Source organism: Hippoglossus stenolepis, chromosome 12 (genome assembly GCF_022539355.2).
Source record: "Hippoglossus stenolepis isolate QCI-W04-F060 chromosome 12, HSTE1.2, whole genome shotgun sequence".
Lineage (NCBI taxonomy): Eukaryota > Metazoa > Chordata > Actinopteri > Pleuronectiformes > Pleuronectidae > Hippoglossus > Hippoglossus stenolepis.
The window spans coordinates 1,303,531-1,325,149 of NC_061494.1; the positions used below are offsets into that span (position 1 = coordinate 1,303,531).

Here is a 21,619-nt window from a genome sequence, read left to right on the forward strand (position 1 = left end):
TTTATTGGCCAGTCTCAGATATGGCTTTTCTTTGCCACTCTGCCTAGAAGGCCAGCATCCCGAGTCGCCTCTTCACTGTAGACGTTGACACTGGCGTCTTGCGGGTACCATTTAAAGAAGCTGCCAGTTGAGGACCTGTGAGGCGTCTATTTCTCAAACTAGAGACTCTAATATACTTGTCTTCTTGCTGAGTTGTGCACCGGGGCCTCCCACTTCTCTTTCTACTCTGGTTAGAGCCCGTTTGTGCTGTTCTCTGAAAGGGAGCAGTACACACCGTTGTAGGAAATTTTCAGTTTCTTCTCAATTTCTCGCATGGAATAGCCTTCATTTCTAAGAACAAGAATAGACTGGCGAGTTTCACATGAAAGTTCTCTTTTTCTGGCCATTTTGAGAGTATAATCGAACCCACAAATGTGATGCTCCAGATACTCAACTAGCTCAAAGGAAGGCCAGTTTTATAGCTTCTCTCACCAGCAACACAGTTTTCAGCTGTGCTAACATAATTGCACAAGGGTTTTCTAATCATCCATTAGTCTTCTAAGGCGATTAGCAAACACAATGTACCATTAGAACACTGGAGTGATAGTTGCTGGAAATGGGCCTCTATACACCTATGTAGATATTTCATTAAAAACCAGACGTTTCCACCTAGAATAGTCATTTACCACATTAACAATGTATAGAGTGTATTTCTGATTAATTTAATGTTATCTTCATTGAAAAAGCTTTTCTTTGAAAAATAAGGACATTTCTAAGTGACCCCAAACTTTTGAACGGTAGTGTATAGTGCATTCTGAAGGTTTTCTCATCTACACACAATACTCCACAATGACAAAGCAAAAACTGTTTTTTGGAGTGTTTTGTTAATTTATTAAAAATAAAGGCGTGTGTGGAGGAAACCAGGCACTGAGCATCGCCTCATTAACACCATACCTACATGTACAGTCAAACATGGTGGTGGCAGCATCATGCTGTGGGGATGCTTTTCTACAACAGGGACTGGGAGACTTGTCAGGATAGAGGGAAAGATGGATGCAGAAAAATATAGAGCAATCATTGTCATTGTTACAGTTAAGCTTACACATGAACTGAGTGATGTGTCCCACTAACCAGGTCTATCCAAACTTTAATATTTGAATAAAAAATCTAAATAAATGTGCATTTCCAAACACCACTTTTATGTGAATATTAGGGGCTGGGTAATTGAGATATTACTACATCAAATTATTGGAAAAGGAATTCTCATTAGTCCAAATGGCTGCAGTCCACCTCTTCTTCGCCTATGTCTCTCTCTACATCAGCAACCGCTATCCCTTCCCGACCCTCTCTTGCAGCTTGAGCTGCTACGGCAGCACGGGCTGAGGCATTGAAATATTAAAAATGTATGTACCATTCGGCCTTTCGACATTTGATTTGTTAAGTTTCTACATGTTCTGTTTTGCGAATATGTCTGGTTCAGATGGTTCCAGAGCACTTTTTACTCTTCAGTTGATAAAGGTTCGTCTGGATTGACAAAACATACTCATTGTCAGAGTTCAAGAAATAGCATCTGTTTTTCCACTCCCTGTCTCCTCTACTGTAACCTACGACAACTCTTCATCCCACGCATCATCATGTTTTGATTCAGAGTGTGCATGGCGAAGAGGGTCCATCATCAATGTTTTTGTTTGTTTGTTTGTTTGTTTGTTTGTTTGTTTGTTTGTTTGTTTGTTTGTTTGTTTGTTTGTTTGTTTGTTTGTTAGAGAGAGAGAGAGAGAGAGAGAGAGAGAGAGAGAGAGAGAGAGAGAGAGAAAGAAAGAAAGAAAGAAAGAAGAAAGAAAGAAAGAAGAAAGAAAGAGAGAGAGAGAGAGAGAGAGAGAGAGAGAGAGAGAGAGAGAGAGAGAGATATGGAAGAGCTGTATGAATCAATGCACTGTGCACAGTTCTAAGTAGAACTAGCATTTTACCCATTAGAAACAGTAAAGAAAAGTAGAAAATCAATGTGGACTAATTTGCAGTCGATATGAAGTCAGAATGTTTGGTGACACTGTTTGATTGGAGTAAAAGTGGGTTACTTTGAACAAGCTTCTTTTTGCTTGAGTTAGTTAATAGTTATGTTACTGTTGAACTCTTATGGTGAATGTCAGTTTCACTAAATAGCACAAAACCTGAATAGTTGGAGATGGAGAAAATAACAAAAATTGAAGCAGGAGATATACTTTGCATTTTCTCATTGCATTTAAAAAACTTAATTTGTGTATTCTGTATTTTATACTGTATGTGTGCCTCAGTGATTAAGGCCTATATGATAATTACAGGTTTCCGTATTAATGACAATGTCATGAGTACAAGTACTTTGTCCAAAATCTAGCTGCCTGGCCTTTCCAGCTCAGGAACTGAGACAAATATTTTTGTGTGTAATCAAAGGAACCTTTGTGGGGTGGAGACAGACTGCAAATGGATTTCCCCTGATCACTTACTAACTTCATTCCACTGTCTATAGCTCCTGCTTGAAATTTCTGGAGGAGGAAACCTGTTTGGCAGCCTTGTGTATTTCAAAGAACAAAAAACAGCAACATAAAAACAGGCATATGAACAGAGTTCCAAGATGCTCACTGTACTGGCTCTCCTTCACAGGGAAGTCTTTGACAGGAACTGCAGAGTCTTTGTCCATCCGAAGAGATATAACTTTCCTCTGCAGACTGGCTGACTTCCTCACCACAAACATCTGCAGGCCAGGAGAGGACATGAATCAGAACATACAACAAATAAAGTTCCCTCAATAGTGATGAACTGCATTGTTATTTTTGAGATTTGTGAAAGATTTGTAATATGGCAAGGTTAGTTAATAGATACATGTCTTCCAACATGTATTATCTATTATCTTTGATGTATATGATTTGAACAAAAAATGATAGTGGAAGACACACTATGATTGGTTGGTCAAGTTATAGTGAAAACATCAGCTTAAACACTGTGGCACTCACAGTCAGTGCCTCTCATAGTTTAAGCTAATGGCTTTGACTTTTTGTCAAACTAAACACAGATTCAGGATAAACACCATTGTTTTGTTTTTGTGTGAGTGTGTGTGTATTTATGTGTGTGTTTAAGTGGGAGGGTGGAAAAATATTCATAGTAGTGTATCAGTTATTCTATACTTCCACTCTTCTACAAGCCCAAAAGTAAAGGATGAGGTCCCTCGACTCCCTCCATTTAATTGACAATTTCAGTTTCTTACAAGTAAAATATAATGTAAGAGGGTTTACATTAAACTGTATAAGGCCTGTGTATACATTACACTGCCAACTGGTGTGTAATGTACCATGACTTAAAAGTAGCGCTCACTCAAACTACTTGAAAACAATTCTACTGACGAATATTTGCACCAGTAATGATAGATGGAATATTATGACTTTTATCTTTCATTTATGACTTTTATATTTCAAGACCAGTTCATCTATATTTGTGGCCAAGCAGAGACATCCTGACAGCTATGAAAAATTGGCAAGAGATCATGAAATACATATATTGAACATTCGTCCACACACAGTGGACAATGACTGTGGACTATAGTGGCATCCGATCTTGATGGTGGATCATGATCTTGCTGGCTGCTGACCATGGACTATGATTACAACAACACTGCTTGATATATAATATTTCTCCTCAGATACTCAACCATTACTGACAATAATCCATCAATTCATTTAACTTCCATTATGGTACAAACTGTTTATTCTAATCAATGCTGCAAATACCCTTATCCTGCTGATGTTCTCCTTTACACGTGACATCTATTGCACTTCTGTCCGTCCTGGGAGAGGGATCCCTCACATGTGGCTCTCTCTGAGGTTTCTACGGTATTTTTACCCTGTTAAAGTTTTAGTAGTTTTTCCTGACTCTTGTTGAGGGTTAAGGGCAGAGGATGTCACACCTTGTTAAAGCCCTATGAGACAAATTGTGATTTGTGAATATGGGCTATACAAATAAAATTGTATTGATTGATTGATTGAAAAGGAAAAATTGAGTGGCCATTGTTTATCAGCATTCCTAAAAAAAGAGGGTTTATAATATCTCTGGACATGCCCTTTTTTAGGTAATAGGTAACTGCGCACCTTATCACAACAACTCTACCAAACATACATAAATCTCTTTTGAGCTATGGAGAAACATAGTCATCTGGTCTCATTGTCTGTTATACACCTATAAAGTGTTGAAGAGGTAATTGTAGCAGTGATTAAGGAGGATGTGGTTTATGGTGTTGTACTGTATTGCATTTTGTTTCTTTTGTTGTGTTTACTGTTTCTATGTGTGTTTGTTGAACTTTGAAAGCAGAGTGAAAGCATTGAATACAAGAAGCCGCAGTCGCTGCTGTTCCCTCACCCCTGTGGGCTGGTTCTGTAGCATGATGGTGGCATCCTGGTGGCTGAGACACAGCTGTAACCACACAGCATGTGTATGCACCAGTCTGTCCAGAACACTGAGCCGGAGATGGAGGGAGTCGTAGCCCGAATCTCTCACCCGAGCTAGTCCCGGACCAATCCCAGCGCAAGGCGATGCCTGCAGGAAGAGACCTCCCACCTCCTCACCCAGCCTGAAAACAAGGACACACCAGGATTACCTCTGAATTTTGTAACTAAGGCAACTGTTCACAGGATTACAGTATGACAGAAATGTGAAAGGATTTATCTCCATTATTCATTAGTTTACTATTTTGTATCTATTGTAATTATTCTGTATCCTCCCTTTCTGAAGAAAGGGGAAACAGTTCTTTATTAAAGTGAAGCTTGTGATAGACTTGATTATTGGAGCCTACAAAGATTGAACACGTGCTCATAATGACTATTGCCACCAAAATAGAACAGAACATGTTCCTGCACAAACACAAGAATCGACAGTTTCCTGATTTCTACTGCCATTTGCAAAGAAAGGGGAAAGAAACTTGGTAGATGTAGAGCTAAGGGCAACATGGGGCTGTTATTGCTCCAGAGGAAGCTGCAGGTGAACTTCAACAGAGTGAGTTGTGGCTCTGCACTATATAAATTAACTAAAATATCTTCCCGGTTTCCTAATGATATACATTGGCAGTGGTAGAAGTAGGATTAGTAGCAAAATGATTCAAACTTAAACCTTGTGAGTGTCATACTATCTTTAGCACTGGTGCATATATGTGTCAGTAGCGTTCACTAAAAATAAACCTGTTCTAAATTATGCTGCATTATGTGTAATCTAAACACAGGGCTACAATCATACCGTCTATTTTATCGGTAAACAGTTTTAGTTGTCAAATAAAAGGAGGGACCTCAATATTTCCCCTTTGAACTGTAGTAGAGTGGATGTATATAAATACACTAATCTACTACTAATAATAGTTCACACACACACACACACACACACACACACACTGTGAATGAACTGGTTCAACTAACAGTAACAGAAGCAAACTTAAAAAAAAATATTGTGGAGACTTCCAGACAAATAATTCAAAAGCAGATGAAGAAGTGGAATTTTTTCACAGGGTCACAGCGACCAGATTCTTTCACACTTCCTCAACATCTAACAGGTACCTTCTGAATACCACAGAAACAATGCCGCTGTAGAATCTGGTTTGTGGAATCTGGAGGGTGTTTTTCTAAGTTTAAGAGATTGATAGTTAGGTTCAGACAGTCACTACATAACAGATCCTGGCAAACTCATCAATACATCCTGCTGATTCTTGAAATAACTCGGACTGCTATGTGTAAGTATCTACTCATCACACTTCACACAACATTGCACAAAACACAAAAGCAAACACCTGTCAAGAGGCCTATCAAGAGCGCTCTCTGCTGGTTGTCACACACATTAAATCAAACTGCCAACCGGCTGGGACACAGGGTAGTATCTAACATTCAAACAGGGCTGTAGTAGGGGGTAAACACACTTAATGTACCTTTTTATTAACTTGTTATTGTCAGATTTTTTAGTAAAATTCAACACCACTGTTTACTGAGCATTACATGACAGTTCAGACCACAACCTCACCTTGCCCCCGACGATGGCACACGACCCCTGCTCTCTTGTGTTCTTGGTGTACAGCGCTCGCCGCTTGCACACTCAAAGTCCAGTCTCTCTTACAAACTGTTCGAGCTCTTGTGTGTGCTTCCTGTATGAACTTTTCCATGCTGTATGAACGGTTGATCAAAACGAGACACAGACATAACGGTGGACACTTTTCCCTTTTAACAGCCATACACAGATCAGCAGTTCCTACAATGTGAGACGCTGTAACCTTGGGCAACAGAGGGCTGTGTGCGTGTAGTCATGTTGGTTTGTGATGTGATGGTAAAAATGGCTGACTTCTTCATGCTTCTTCACAGAATGTTTGGTGTCTGGGCGTGTACGCCCCTTGGAGTTTTGGAGTATACTGCAGCAATCATTGTGTTAAGCACATAGGCCTGGTGTTTTAAAGCCAGTGTTGTCATTAAAGATTTAGTGCAGAAGTATTTGAATGCAGTTCAGTCAGACAACTCACGTTCAAATGTTTATTGCAGAAGTAGAACAGGTTTAGTGTTTGGCTACTAGGCTCCAACTTAATCACTCCCCCATATGATACACAGGAATGATGGGAGTGATGAACAAATACTTGTAACCCCCCGTCGGAGCCTACAGGTGGATGCTGGGGTGGTGGAGGGGCTGTAGCAACTGGTAGCAATACTGCAGCAGCAGTGCGAGCCAAGGGGATGATGGGAAATTTATCTCTGCTTAAATAGACCACCTGATAAGGTGGGTTTGTATTATAGATGGTTGTGGAGAGTGAGGTATGTCACATGATATATGTCACATGATTGGAGCAGCGAAGCTCGAGTTGGCTGCCTGAACTAGCTCGCAGACGTCGCTCCATATCCACCACTTTTTCAAATATCCAGCAAAGAAACCATGGCTAACAATTAGGGTTAATTTTCTGAAACTTTCCATGGGAAGTTAAGCTCGGGAATTTAGCAAAAGTTAGCCTATAACAGGGAACTTAAATGTAGTTGAAAACAAGACTAGGCAAGCCTAGCTCAGCTGGACCCTGAATGCAGCCAGTTGGGAACATTGTCTGCCAGAAACGTAAACCTATGACTTTCTGTTGTTTTTGAACGTCTTTGTCATTACCTAGCATATTGATTACTTGTTACACTGAAGCCATTTTCATTTTAATACCAAGTTTATTTGTATACAGTAGGCTAACTTTTTACAGCAGTGAGAGTAGGATGTATGTCCACACAAAGGTACACCATCACCTCGATTACTTGCGGCTGTTGGGGGTCCATCAAAAAAGCGCGAGTTGGGCGACTTATCGAAAATAAAAATAATTACCGCAAATTAAAGGCTGAGCAATAAAAACGTCATTCAAACCTCTATTTTAGTAGAGAGAGGTCGCTAGTGAGCAAGATATGGAGTAAGACACAAATTTCAGTGCTCCTGCAGAACCGACAATATTTTCATCAAAAAGCAGCTACTATTACATAAATACCAGCCTCAAAGCTCACGAGGACAACACAAAGAGGCCAAAAGCTGACTTATGCAAGCTACGTCGTTTTGAATGGCAGAAAAGCTTCAAAAATACAAATATAAATCCGGCGGTAGCTCATTGCGGCCTACAAGAACCACGAGACAGAGACCACCAGGTGACCCGGACCAACCCTCCCCCACCCGAAGTGAAAGCTCAGGTATGGCTACTGAAAGAAATAAAGCGGACATCTTATATTCCCTAAAGGGAGAGATTTCCAAAATTATAAGAGAGGAACTTAAAAGTGCGAAGATGTCAATGCCCTCAAGTCCGAAATTGCTAATAACACGACCGCCATCCAAGCAGAAGTTCACCACATGAAAACCGACATAAAAGACATGAAGGGCGGCTTATCAACATGGTCCAACAAGGGGGCGGCACAACAAGCTACGGTAACCAGCCTTCAAAGGCAGGTGACAACTTTAACAGACCGATGCAAGGACATGGAGGGGAGAACGAGACGGTGTAATATCCGAATAGCCGGCATTCAAGAACAACCGGACTCCAGCTCCCCCAAAATAGTTGCCAAAGTTATCAGAGAAGTCCTGCAGATAGACCGGGACATAAAGATCGACTGATCGCACCGCACATTCGCCACCAGGAAACCAGGAGACCGGGAGAAACCACAAGTGATCATCGCTAAATTACATAATAACGGAGATGCTGTAGAGATCCTGAGGAGAGCCCGAGACAGAGCACCGCTGGTGTACAACGGGAACCGGATCGCTATCTTCCCAGACTATACACCCAGTGTCGCCAAAGCCAGAGCCCCGTTCACAGACATACGGAAGGCCCTACGAGGAAGGAAAGGAGTCCGCTACGGTCTACTGTACCCAGCCAGATTCCGGATTTCACACAACAACGAAGACGAGGAGTTTCTGGATCCCAGCAAAGCCTTGGAGTATGTCCAGAAGAAAGTTATCCCATCTACTGAGGCTGCTGTATCCCTACCAGCACTGTTAATCACAGTAAGGACTGCCCAGTGAGTTTTGCACCTTCACATATTGGCACATCATTATTTCCTACTTTATTTTGTATTTAAATATATATTTTTTAATATTACTCAAATCCCACCTGAGAACACAAACCCTTATAGCCTATATTGTGCCTGCTATTTCTATTAATGTATTATTATTTGTATCATTCCACTATACTTGCTCACTGGCAGCTACCCTAAGAGGAGACTATTAGCTCTGCGTGCAACTCAGACACTATTTTACCATGAGGAGCTGTTTGACTTTACAGACCTATGCCAGGTACTGCAGGGGCCTGAATGGCCATTACTCGACACTGTCCTTTTCTGTGTCTACTTTCTTTTCTTTTTCTTCTTTCCTTCTCTATTCCTTATCTTAGCACACCCATAGCCAACATAGTCAATTCAATCTCGACTGTGCACCGTTGCTGCTTGCCCTTAGTGGCTAGGGACTAGGTCCCACCGGACTGTTGTTAATGTTAGTTAACAGCAGTTACAACTGTTCTGATCCCACTGTTCCCCGGGGATCCTATGTTGGATATAAGAACAACAAGGTCATCATCTGTTTTTCTTAAATATCCTTGTTTACCCCATCCCTATTGGTTCCATTATCTAGTCCAACTCCCCACACTCCACATAACAAGATACATGACCCATGTGCTGACTGTTTACTTCCGCTTCCCATCTCTCTGCACAAACTCCCAAAATATGCAAATTGCATATCATACGTAATGGACCCACTAAAAGTTATAAGTTATAATGTCAAAGGTCTCCATAGCTCTGTTAGAGCGAAAGAAAATCCTGCATCAGATGAAACAAGCCAACTGTCACATTGCATTCCTACAGGAAACCCATTTATCTGACGCGGAACATGAAAAGTTGAAAAGGTCCTGGTCAGATAAAGTATATTACTCTTCACACCGGTCAGGGAGAAAAAAGGGAGTATCCATACTTATACACAGACAAATTAATTTCACACGAACACTGGTACATAAAGACACCGAGGGGAGATATATTATAGTTAATGGTTTAATTGACGGCATAGAAGTGTCCCTCATAAATGTATATGCACCTAATGAAGACGAGCCTGGCTTTATCAGGACATTGTTCAATAAGATCTTACATAATCACAATTATGCAGTCCGAAGAAGACTGTTTGTTGATGTTTTTATTGCTGCTATTTTCCATGTACCTTTGTTTACATTAGCACTTTGCCTGTCCTTGGTTTTAAATGGACAAAAACTTGATTTTTCTTTGTTTTTGTATCAATAGTTGCCTAATATGCAGCAAAGTTTATTAAAAGACATTTTTGAATTAAGTATCGATCTTTATTGTCTTTGTTTTCAGTCGTCACATGCCGCGAACAACCTAAAGCTAAATTTAAAAGCTGATGGCTCAATAAGAGCAATTGAGAATTTGTGTGATTCATAATCCGATTAGTCGATTAATCGATTCAATAATCGATAGATTAATCGACTATCAGAATAGTCGTTAGTTGCAGCCCTAACACAGACACAGTACAAACTCACCCAAGGAGTGTATCTGTCTTGTGGTCTCCCTCTGCAGGCTCAGGCTTTTTCCCCATCTCTTTCTTCAGTGTGCCAATTTCCCAGGCAAACGAGTCGATCAGCTGCAAAGAGACAGACAGAATGGCTTAGTAAATACATGGACAGAGATCTGTTTGCACTGTGTTTTTTCATCTTCAAGGAGTTTGCATAGGTCTCTCCACTGTTTTTATTGTGCCGTAAACTGCCTGATGGTTAAACTCATGATTTATTTAAACGGTCAGAACAATGTTCTTCAGAAGGTTTTATCACAACAGTAGCTTCAACTAAAGTTAATTCAGATTAATATTAATTTGAAGCCTTGAAAATGACCTAATTGCCTAAATCATTTTAGAAAAATATAGTCAGGCATAATTGTGAGGACTTATTATTATTACTAATAATTAATAACTTTACCCATGTGAAGTGTAGGGTCAACAAAATTAGTACACACCTAAATTGTATTTTCATTTTGGAAAAATATTAATTGACATAATTATGAAGATAATTAATTGTTGCTAGTAAGTAGGGTCACCAAATTATGCCAAAGCATATTTTTGCCAGTGAGAGTTGTAGTCTGACCAGGATGACACTATCTATGTGTGTATTGATTTGGGTGACTCTACACTGTACAGCTGTAAAGGACACCTAAGTGCACTTTATATGTACAGGAAATGTGTTAGGGAGGACAGATAAATCTGCTCGTTACCTACATATATTATAGTCTGTGCATATCCATCTGTCAGAAGCCTGAAATTATAAGGATAAGGGATTGGATCTCCGTCTGTATTTGTTTATTGTATGCATTATTGTGTATATATTTGTTTCTTTATATCCAAATGTTATAAATGGGGGGAAGTGAGGTCTCGACGGGGGGTTGTTTTGTTTGTGCGGGCTGGTGAGCGACCAGCGACGTTCGGTTTAAGTTGAGTGGTTGTGTTCACTTTCCCGACTTTGTTTGCAGGCACACGTCCAGGTGCTACGTGGGTATGATTGGGTTTATTGAAAATACAGATAATTGAATGCAACGTTCTGGGTTAATTTCGTTATTATATATATATTATTTCATATGTGGTGGGGCCAGATGACAAGGTTATCGGTCCTAGGAAGTATTATTCATTTATTGTAAGATGGTCAGGCGGCGGCGCCCGTACACAGCGTGACAGATCCACCCGTGCTCCTTTAGAATAGCATATGGAATTTTCCCCTTACATCCTAAGCAAGGTGAATTGTTACACAGCTGTAATGCTATAGAATTTTTTCGCAGTATGTGTTTTCGGAGTTGCAGTTTGTAGACGGACCCTGCTCACTGCCTGCTGTGCATATGGTTTCCCCAGATCGGATTTCTGCTCGTTTTGATGAAAATAAAGCTGTAGCTGGTTGTGTACATAAATCGGAAGGAGGCTTCGCTTGTGTTTTAAGGATGTTTTGCTTATTAGTTATTGATACGTAAAGTCAGAATCTGTGAATTGCCGCAGTCAACTACCTCCTGCACTGCCATTTCCACATAGAAACATAGCAAGCTATGGTCTGATAGATAACGCGTGCGTACTTTCTGGTGCGTACCAGAAACGTACATTTTTGCCCAAGTCACCTTTGGGGCTCCATAGTTTCATCGTCAACAGTTCTGATGTATTTATTTTGTGTGATTTTCCTCTTTTTGTTAGAAGCTCTGTTTTAAAACCAGAGTGTAAGACTGGAAAAACAAAAAACATTCAACTGATTTGCTGCTCTTTCTTGGTTCTCACTTCACTGCAAACTCATCTGCCCCTGTTGGGGTCTTGCAGGTTAATGACTGGTTTTCCAATGATCTGATTGGCCATTAGATCTGTTGACAGATTTTTTTATCTATTTTCATGAACTTATGAGAAGTGCAGTGTATGTTACTATGGTGATTTACCCCAGTAAGAAGTGAACTGCTTCATAGGAATGAAAAACCAGAGGTAAACCTGAAACCAGATCCTACTTTGTAGCAGGTCACTGGTATTAATTAAACATCTGGAAGCATTTTGTTTTAATTCTAAATAACCAGAAAGAACAAGAAAGTGGAGCAGCTCTTCATCTTTGGCATCTGCTAACCTGTGATAGCTTTTGTTTCAGAGGAATATTGTTTCATATCCTGGAATTTTAGTGTGATACTGGCGTCATTTGTTTCATTTCCCGTTTATCTGTCGAGTTGGGACATGTTTCTGTTGCATAACATCACATCAGCTGCATCACGAAACAATGTGTCGGCTGTTTTCAAGGAAATCACAAATTTTGATTTTTTGGGGTTTCTTTTTTTCTCAGCTCGTGTGGTGGGTAGGAGATACAGCTATAGGGCTTTACACATGTCTATGCAAGCAAATAAATTAGACTGACCAAAATGTAGCCTGCAGATGAAATCAGCTATTGTAAATTCATAAGTTTAGAGCGTATTTGGTGAGCGGCACAAGTGGCACTTTGTGCCTTGAGTCTATGCTTGTTACTGATTGAATGGACGTTTTTTCTCATTAATTCAGTTTTTTGTTTTTTACTATTATTTCTTTTTAATTTTTGTCTTTTTTGGTGAGATTTTCTTATGATTCCTTTTTTGTTTTTAATCTTAATAACACACTTTTATTCCTACTAAGTATTCTGTCTTTTATTTTACTTACTATTGCAGTGTCCATTCTAAACCTGCGTGTTTGGAATAGGTGTGGCTTTTCCTTTTAAAACTATAAAAGTGACCTTTACCCCCAAACATCAGCTGTCGTAAATGCACCCTTTGTCGTGGTCGTCAGTTAGGTTGAAAATTTGAAACTGCACTTTCTTGGGACATTATTCACACATGCCAAGTGTGAAGCCGATATGACATATGGTTTTTGAGATATGCGAGCATATGTGTCCACATACAGACAGACAGATATTTCTAGAACTATTCCATGGATAAAATGCTGTTTGTGACATCACACATCTTTAACCCACAATGTAAAATTTCCAATTACAAAAAATTCTAAATTTATTGAGATGGTAAAGTGGGAATATTTGATGACAGCTCAGTTTTACAATGCCTGGTGCTCACTTCTCAATTTTCCTTTTGTTAAGCAATCCTGGAGAAATTAAGGTTTACAAGAACAAACAGGCATGAAATAACCATATCCAGAATTTAGCCTCTCACTAGAAAAGCTTGAAGCAGCCCACTCAAATCTCCCGGTGCCGGACATGTCAGCAGCCTTGCCTGAGACCTTTGTGTAAATTGCAATGATTATAGCACTGGTCAGTTCTGTAAGAACAAAAAACAATGATGTATAACACATATTGCAGAAATGTAGTGACAGGTACCTTGAAGAAACTGCCCTTCTCTTGTTTGCAGGGTTGACTGACATTACTGGAAGGCATGATGTCTGTAGAGTCCTCTCTGTCTGCTGAACTGTCTGTGAAGGAAAAAATACATTAGAGTAACAGTTATATAAGTCCAGTTAAGATCACTCTCAAAAGAGATTCATGAGGTCAAACATGGTTTTGAAAAGATGTTATTGCTATCGTTATTTCTGTTTCTCTGACATATTTTTATGCCACCAGGTACGTACTTCCCATTCTCGTGAAGGTGATGTATCTCAAGACCACCTTAAGGAAACCAATGATCAGTTGTTGTCACTTGGACACAAAGATGAACTGATTAGATTTCAGTGGCTAAACATAAAAGGTCACAGTGACCTTCTTGAAACTGGGAAAAAAATATGTAAACAGGAAAAACACTTATGTAGGGAAGCCTATGCAAAAACATCGTGCTGCTGCTCCTCTGCAAAACATATTTTTGAACTGAGAAACTTAATTTTGTGCATTGAACAGATGTTGTAAATATAAATTGATATTAATGTGAATAGTTGTGCATTAAATAGATAAAGTTGCATAACTGCCTTTATGTGTTTATATTTATGCAAAAATAATTAATATGACTGTCCTATGTGGAGATTTTGGAAGATATAAGGGTGGTAGATCTTGTCTTGCACTTAGAATTAAAAAGTGATCTTGGGCTCAAAGAATTTGGTGACCACTGCTCTAGTCCATCCCAAAGAAGGGCTTCTCATAGTTTGTATAATGACCTCTTGTCTTGTAAACACAATAATGGCTGAGGTTCTTCGCAAGCGACCATCACCACCACCTGCCCTCCGCAAGAAAACTGTATGGCAGCAAGCAGAGACAATTTACAAAATCCTTTAAAAAAAGACACACGTAAGAAGAAAAATCCATCATCATCCAATCAGCATCTCAACACTGCCTGAACAGAAACATTGTTTTCAGTTATCTCAGATTGTTCACACTCATCAAACTGTTACTGTACATGCCAACGGTTATACTATAAAGAAGCCAATGCCGTCACATCATCCACAAATAACAGAGATGCAATCCTTATGCCACCAGATCTTGACCATGAAAATCACAAAAATAACAACACAAGAAAACTACTAAAATGTAATAGTAATGATGTATCCTTTGAGTGTGGTTGATCACATTAGCTATAAAATATGGTCAAATAAGGCATCATAAAATACTAGCTCGTTTTGACCCCCACTGATAAAAAACACAACAAAGGCCTATTAGCCAGTCATGGGGCTCAGCACTGATGAGGTGAGAGGGTTCCTCAGCAGCAGCATCTGTTGAAGAATTGTTTGGAAACAAATTCTTTATCCAAGGAAAAAAAATTGTCTTTCCTCTACCATCCTCTAGCATTTAGTAGGTGGGGTGTGTCACTGTGGCTTATGAACCAGCTAATCCTCAAAAACAAGTCATTAGTTTGGACTCCAACCAACAGCTGCAGTGTGCCATGGCCTCAGTGCAGTTTCCCCTTCTGGGATAAGCATACTATTTAAAACCGAGTACTGAACAGTGACAAAGGGTATTCCCTATCAAAATAGGACTCAAGCTGTTGGGCAAGGGAAAATACTGTTTTCAAAAGACTGGATTTGTCTTTCCTGTTTTTTAGTGGTTCTGGCTGTGCACGCAAGACTGGGAGACAGCGAGAGAACAGGACTATTTCCTGGAAAGTAAGAGGTCACAGAGTGACAGCAGGCAGGAGACATGGCTGTTCTTAAGCTCTTGTCTATCTCTCTCCCCCTTTCCTCCTCAGACCTCTAGAGGGGTTCTGTTGGGCCAATCCCTCCTATCAAAACAAAACAGCAGGGGGGCTTCTGGGGGTGTTTTGGTTGGAAAAATACATGTGTCTTTTCTTTCACAGTCCAGGGTTGGTAAACAGGAAGGTCCCTGTGGTTGTCAGTCACGGAAAAATGAATTGCCGGTTTCCTAGCAACACTCCACACAGCCCTGGACTTTCAACAGTCTGCATATTTTATATTAAGTGATCTACAGATATGAGTGGAATCTTTTGCAAAATTACAAACGTTTTTTTGCCACAGTTAGCTTTTTAATTTACTGTTTCAACAAGCTGACTGACATTTCTTTACTTTAAAGGGCCATATTTTACACCTTTCTGGGATTTAATTTGAGGTATTGGTTCCCCTAAGATGATATATCAGTGGTTTAAAGTCGAACAAACTGCTGCAATGTGTATTTCCATGTCTCCTCTTCTGCCTCTCTCTGGAGCTGCAGACAGAACAGGCTGTTTTTGCCTGCCTCTTGAGCCCCTCCTCTGATTGGCTGACTGCACTTTGAGTGACACGCAACCAGGCCTATCACCGGTCTCATTCTGGCGCATTCACTCTGGCTGTAAACAGAGCTGAATGACACGTCGCATGTTTGCAGCTATAGAAGATCAGCCACATATTTACAGTCGGTTACAACAGGATGTTTCTGAACTTGAAGTTACACTGTCCTCATGTTTGTTCAAGTTTTAGCAGGACAGTCGGCCAATGTAGGAGTAACGTCCCAAGTTACAGTACAGAGTTTCACAGCGGAGTTTCAATACGGAGTAACGTCTAGGTTACTCCGTAGTGAGCACACCAACACGGCACATCATAAGAAATAAAGCGTCACCGCTGGTCTCAAACAGTAACGTTCTTAGGAGGAATGTGCACGGACACATTCTCTTCCTTGCATCCCTCCACGCTGCAGTGTTTCTACAGTGTTGTTTGTTGTTATTAGCCTGTGGTAGCTAACAAGCTGCTAGCTCAGCAACAAGTCTGCTTGGTGTCGCGTTCGGTGTGGAGGGGTGGTGGGGCGGTGGGTTCGGAGCCTAGACTGGTAGCGGCTGGGTGGGGCTGAGAGACGAGTGCGATCCCGTATGACTCATACAGGGGAGGAAGTATGAAACGAGACGTTTCGATAACATATTTCTTCGAATGGACTGAGTGAAAAAGTCTGCGGAGTGACTGTTTTCATACTTTGAGGGTCCCTACTGACCCCCTTCAAGTAATTACGGATAGTAAAAGCCCAGAAAATGTATTTTACACAATATGGACCCTTTAAGAAGCCTGGCAGACTCTTTGGATTTTCACTGTACTCACTTTTGGGTGGAATCTTTCCTCTTCCTTTTCTTCTCTGTTGATACAGTAACTCCACGCCTAGTGAGCAATTATTTAAGAATGATGATTAAATTATCAAATGAAAATATTTGAAAGGCAATGCATACCCAGCACTTAAAAGATTGTAAAAATGTTGCAGGTACAGCCATTCGACCTCGGCAGCCCGACCAAGCTTAGGGTCTCGCGCTGCCCCCCCGGAGGCACACACGCCACCGGGCCCGTGCATCTCCCGTCATTCTGACGTGCCTGCTGCTGTAACAACTGAATCTCCCCGGTGTGGGGATTAATAAAGTTTTATCGTATCTTATCTTAAATCAGCGCCACTGCACTGAGGCGCATTTCTCCGCCGGTCAACAAGTGACTCTGCTCGTCTGATGTTTTCCAATCACTCAAGCTTAGAACTGATCTTTATAAAAATCTGCTGAATTCATATTTATGTTCCTGGATAAACGGGGCGTCACTTCTTCTTCAACAATGGAGTTAAAACACTTGCTGTGTCATAATCTGTGGGAAGAACTTCTGCCTGCAGTAGTGTGTGTGTGTGTGCGCGCGTGTGCTCTGTCCCTCTTCACACACAAACTGATAATCACCATCTAGTCCTATATTCTAAAATAGTTAATAATCAATGATGTCGGATCATGTCTCTCGATCGTTCCCGTCACTTTAACCCTGATGTCCCGACTATGCGTCACGTTATGTCTCGTGTTGTGTAGCAGGTTTAAACGTTTGTCTCATAAACTCTAGAGCGAATCAAACAAATACAAAGTTAACGTCAGTCCTGTACGTGTCCTAATAACTTGTGATCAGTGATGGTGTTTGTTGTTAAAGTGTAAAGTGAGCGCAGGTCGGAGAACAAGTGAGGAGGAAACAGACTCCGACAGAGACTCTGACACAGGACGACCGGACCTTTAATGAGTCTGTCCTGAAGCAGCGGTGGTTATAATTATTCAGCAGTGGAAACCCGCTGAAACTATGAACGTAGCTGAGAACATGACTATGATCAGTCACTGCATCAATGCAGAGTCGTACTCCTCTCTGCTTGAGCCCAAACATTAGCACATGTGCTGCTGCTCCTACACTCTGTGCTGTGGGAGTCAACCTAACCTGTGGCTGTAAGGTTATTCCAGCCACATGATTGGTTCAGCGCAGCGCTATTCTCATTATCTTTTGCTGTTCATGTTGTCTGTCAAAACATGGATGGGATGAGTTATATCGACGCTGTATCGGCGTGTCTTAATTTCTATCAAGGGAAAGTTATATCGCGATAATTATCGCTATTGTTTTATCGCCCAGCCCTATCTGGTAACGGGCAAGTTCAAGGGTTAATAAAAACTTTCTTGGTCATTTCAAAACTCAGTAATAGTGCAGCAGCTGGCCAAATGGGTATATTTGGCATGTTTGAAACACAGACTCTAATCACCCAGTGGACACTGCGGTTTCAGGTATATCCCTCTTACTGTCAGTGTAGTACAGCCAATTTCACAATGTGTGCCACCCTTCGTAGACTTGACCCAACAAACACCATCACTGCTTGTGCCATGTTGCATGCATTGTCACGCTGCATTATGTTCTTGCTCTCTTTTGCTGTTTTCCATTTCCCAAACATGCACTCAAAAAGTGATGCAATTGGAGCTGCTGTGCGAGAAGCAGAGCACTCTGAAGGTAAACGAAGAATGCCACTGTTCTTCTGCCTTCCAGGTGAAAACTATGGAAAGTAAATTTTTCATATGATTTACGTTCTTATGATTTATGCTGTTATGAGGTACAATGCCATTTTTAACTGTTTTTTTTTGTTAATGAGTCTTTTCTTCTATTTGATCAGTGAAGAGTAAAGCCAGACTAAGAATATGTGCAATTGTTTGGCTGTAGATCCGGGTTGTTGTTAAGTATATATTGTTCCATATTCAGAGGATAAAGATTAATTTGCCTGAATCTCACATTTTTTCCACTACTTTTATGGAAATTGGCTGTGTGCTCCAAAGCATTTTTAATCACCTCCAATCTTTTTCACACTTGTTGTGCTGTATTACCTACATTCACCTGTGCCTACAGTTCCCTACCAGGAATACAATCAGGTAACACCCTTCTTCTAAATCGAATCATGCCTCGTTGTGGTACAGGGTAAGGTCACTCATGTAATTAACCAAAGTAAAACGTGGAATGGCTCCACATAGTATAAAACCAGTCATATATTTACTGCAAAATATATGCAAGGATTCTTTAAATATTTTTGAAGACATGTTGACCTGTTTTTAATGGATTTTCAGAAAAGAAAGTATGTTTATTTTGGTCAACATATGGAATAGATGTGCTGTGTGTTATTTCAGCCCCATGTTTTACACCAATATTTTAAAGGAGAGAGCATTGTATAAACCATAGAAATATTACCCCAGTGACATCTAATTACCTTTTAAATGGAAAGCATAGCTAGGCTATATGGCCCAGAATTTATATCACAGTATAACATGAAGCACGGTCAGTAACGACATATATCACAGTATATTTGTTTTTCTTAAAATGTCAATATAAATGCTTCCAAAGGGTATGCATGGAAACTGCAAGACCACCATTCCTTTACTCTTAACTTTATTACTTGTATTTCCAGAGCATTTATTGTGCAAAACTGCAATAATAATAACAGAAAAAAACTGTAACTTCCAGATTTGAAAAGCACATTTTAATTAAATACCATTAAGTCAAGCTGCAAAAAGTAAAAATAAAAACTTACTTCAAGTGCAGCTGGAAAGAAGCAAAAACAGCAATAACTGCAATATACTGAACTAGACATCTTTCCTCTCCCCTCTTTTCCACCCACACAGAGTCCAGCTCCAGAGATTTATCTCTACTAAAAGGTTTTTTTTTTCTCCACAGGCACCAAGTGCTTGCTCTTTGTGGGAACCTTTGCATTTCTCTATAATTTTGTAAGTTCACCACCTTATTACCTAAATTGCCTTGAGATAATGTATGTTGTGTTTTGATGCTGTAAAAATAAAGTTGAAGTAAATTGGAAAAACCCAAACTTAAGTGATTGACTAAATTTACAATTGAAATATTCTTAATGAACTGTGGCATTCTCAAATCATAAATACAACCGTTCTATTTAAGTGATAAAAAATATAACTGCATCCCAACAGATTAAGATTTTGACCTACTCTTGTTTTAGCGAAGACCATGGTTATCCACCAATCATCATCTAACAGCAGATACTTATGTCTTCACAGTTCCTAGATCTCAACCAAACTAAACACCTATGAGATTTTGGACCAATGTAATAGACAGCCCTTTCCATTACCAACATCTAAACAGTAAATAAGGGAATAACTTTAAGAGGACCAGTGTTCCTTCCAGAGATGGGTAGGACAAATACCAAGGCACAATGAAGCTGTTCTGGCAGCTTGTTGTGGCTCAACGCTTTACTATGACCCTTACTCATAACTGTGGCACTCCACTTGAGCAAATACAATGAGCTTGACATTCAAAAGAGAGTGGTCACATGACAAACCAGGCTACCAAGCCAATGTGCTCATCTTGCATACCTGACCTGTGATTTTGGTTTGCGATAGACAATAGTACTAGTCTGTTGTTGCTCCAGACGCTGAGCACTAAGTACATTAGCAGATTTCTGAGGAGATTGGAAAACCAGGGTCTTGGCCGGTACAAAGAAATATTTCTGGCTTTTTTTTCATGCTTCTCCCACACACATACACAAAAAATATATACACAAGTGATAATGGGTAAGGATACAGTCTGATAACCTGGCAGTAACTTTTAAAACACCAGTCCAATTACCATGCAACCAATAGATGACACACATATCTGTGAGAGGGGAAACATTCAGGGACAAAAGGAAACACAGTCTTGAAAGAACCACATAACCTATGCTCCAGGCTATGAGACTTTGGGTGGTTGAATCAAATTGTTTTCTTGACATGATGACTTGGAGCATATTGCTTTGGTTATTGGAGGTAACCCCTGAATTCTGAACAATAATGTTATGGCATTTGCTGAATCTAGTGTTTTCTCTCTTATCAGGCTCATTTGATCCCTGTCAACAGCTCCTTTATAGTTCTGGCTGTAATAAAAGTTTTTCTACATAAATCACCACTCAACATGGAAGCTGGAAAACTTGTGTTTGAAGACCGTCAACCATGCAAGTGGAAACAAAACATACATTTTCCAGGGAACAAAGTCCACGAATACATCTATTTAATAAAGCTTGAGTTTTGAACTGAATTGTACATAAACTGACAACTTATCTGCTATTGATCACTTACTGTAACTAAAGTAAATGTTCCTTCGCTTTGTTTCACCCATTAATATGAACTGTACGTTCGCATATTTCCATAAGTCATGTGCTATACTGTACTGTATACTTATATGACAGCGTATTGTCTATTACTGTCTATTATCGTCGATGTCCTCTCCCATTCAAGGAAAGGGAATTGTGTCAGTTCTGGTCAAACGCTGACTTCGCGCAACAGGTGGCAATAACGTGTAGAACACGTCCCGCAGGATTCCTCACACAGCCCTGCTTTATTACACTGATTTATCACTGAGCACACTAACAGAGACTTCCTCAGCAGACAGAGACACACGTGACGTTAGACAGACGCAGCTGAGAAGACAAACATGTCAACACAAAGGACGGCTAACTTTGACGATACTTACTTATGGAGTGTGTGTTGCTCCAGTTTGGCAGAGGGAAACTCCACAGCTCCGACAAGATGCTGTAAAGGTGACTACCATAGTGGCTCCATGTCGAGGTTGTTACCTGCTGTTATGGTTAAGACACATTTCTCATAGTGTGAGGCGAGGAAAGTAAGAGCACAGTCTATTTTCTGCCCCGGCTCGCTCCATGGTCTTCAGCTCTGCTGCTTTGTTCTCCTCTGTGTAAAGCACACCGCAATAGGAGATGACATCCGTTTGTGTTTTTCACAATAAAATAAACATAAAGGATTTCTATAACATCCAAATACAAAAGTGGTGTTGATTCACCATACATTTCCCAACATAACAACGCATTTACTATAATTATGAGCGCAAAATTAAAATGGATATGATATCAATATAATTAGTATTGATAATGTTGGTGGGGGATACATCTATAATCTTTATATAAATGCAGAGGCGCAGTACTTGTTTAGTT

The 21,619-nt window shown here is 40.1% G+C and overlaps 1 protein-coding gene across 1 annotated transcript in view; it reads right to left on the minus strand.

Moving 5' to 3' along the window:
• Positions 1 to 21,363, minus strand: part of LOC118118954 (ras and Rab interactor 2) — a 43,090-nt gene extending 21,727 nt beyond the window's left edge. The window contains exons 1-5 of the mRNA XM_035172536.1: positions 21,142 to 21,363; positions 13,334 to 13,425; positions 10,016 to 10,116; positions 4,363 to 4,573; positions 2,596 to 2,707 (exon numbers count right to left, since the gene is read on the minus strand). Of these exons, the coding sequence (XP_035028427.1) occupies positions 2,596 to 2,707; positions 4,363 to 4,573; positions 10,016 to 10,116; positions 13,334 to 13,390 (481 nt within the window). The 5' untranslated portion in view covers positions 13,391 to 13,425; positions 21,142 to 21,363. The remainder of the gene's footprint in view (positions 1 to 2,595; positions 2,708 to 4,362; positions 4,574 to 10,015; positions 10,117 to 13,333; positions 13,426 to 21,141) is intronic.
• Between the last annotated feature and the right edge of the window lie 256 nt (positions 21,364 to 21,619).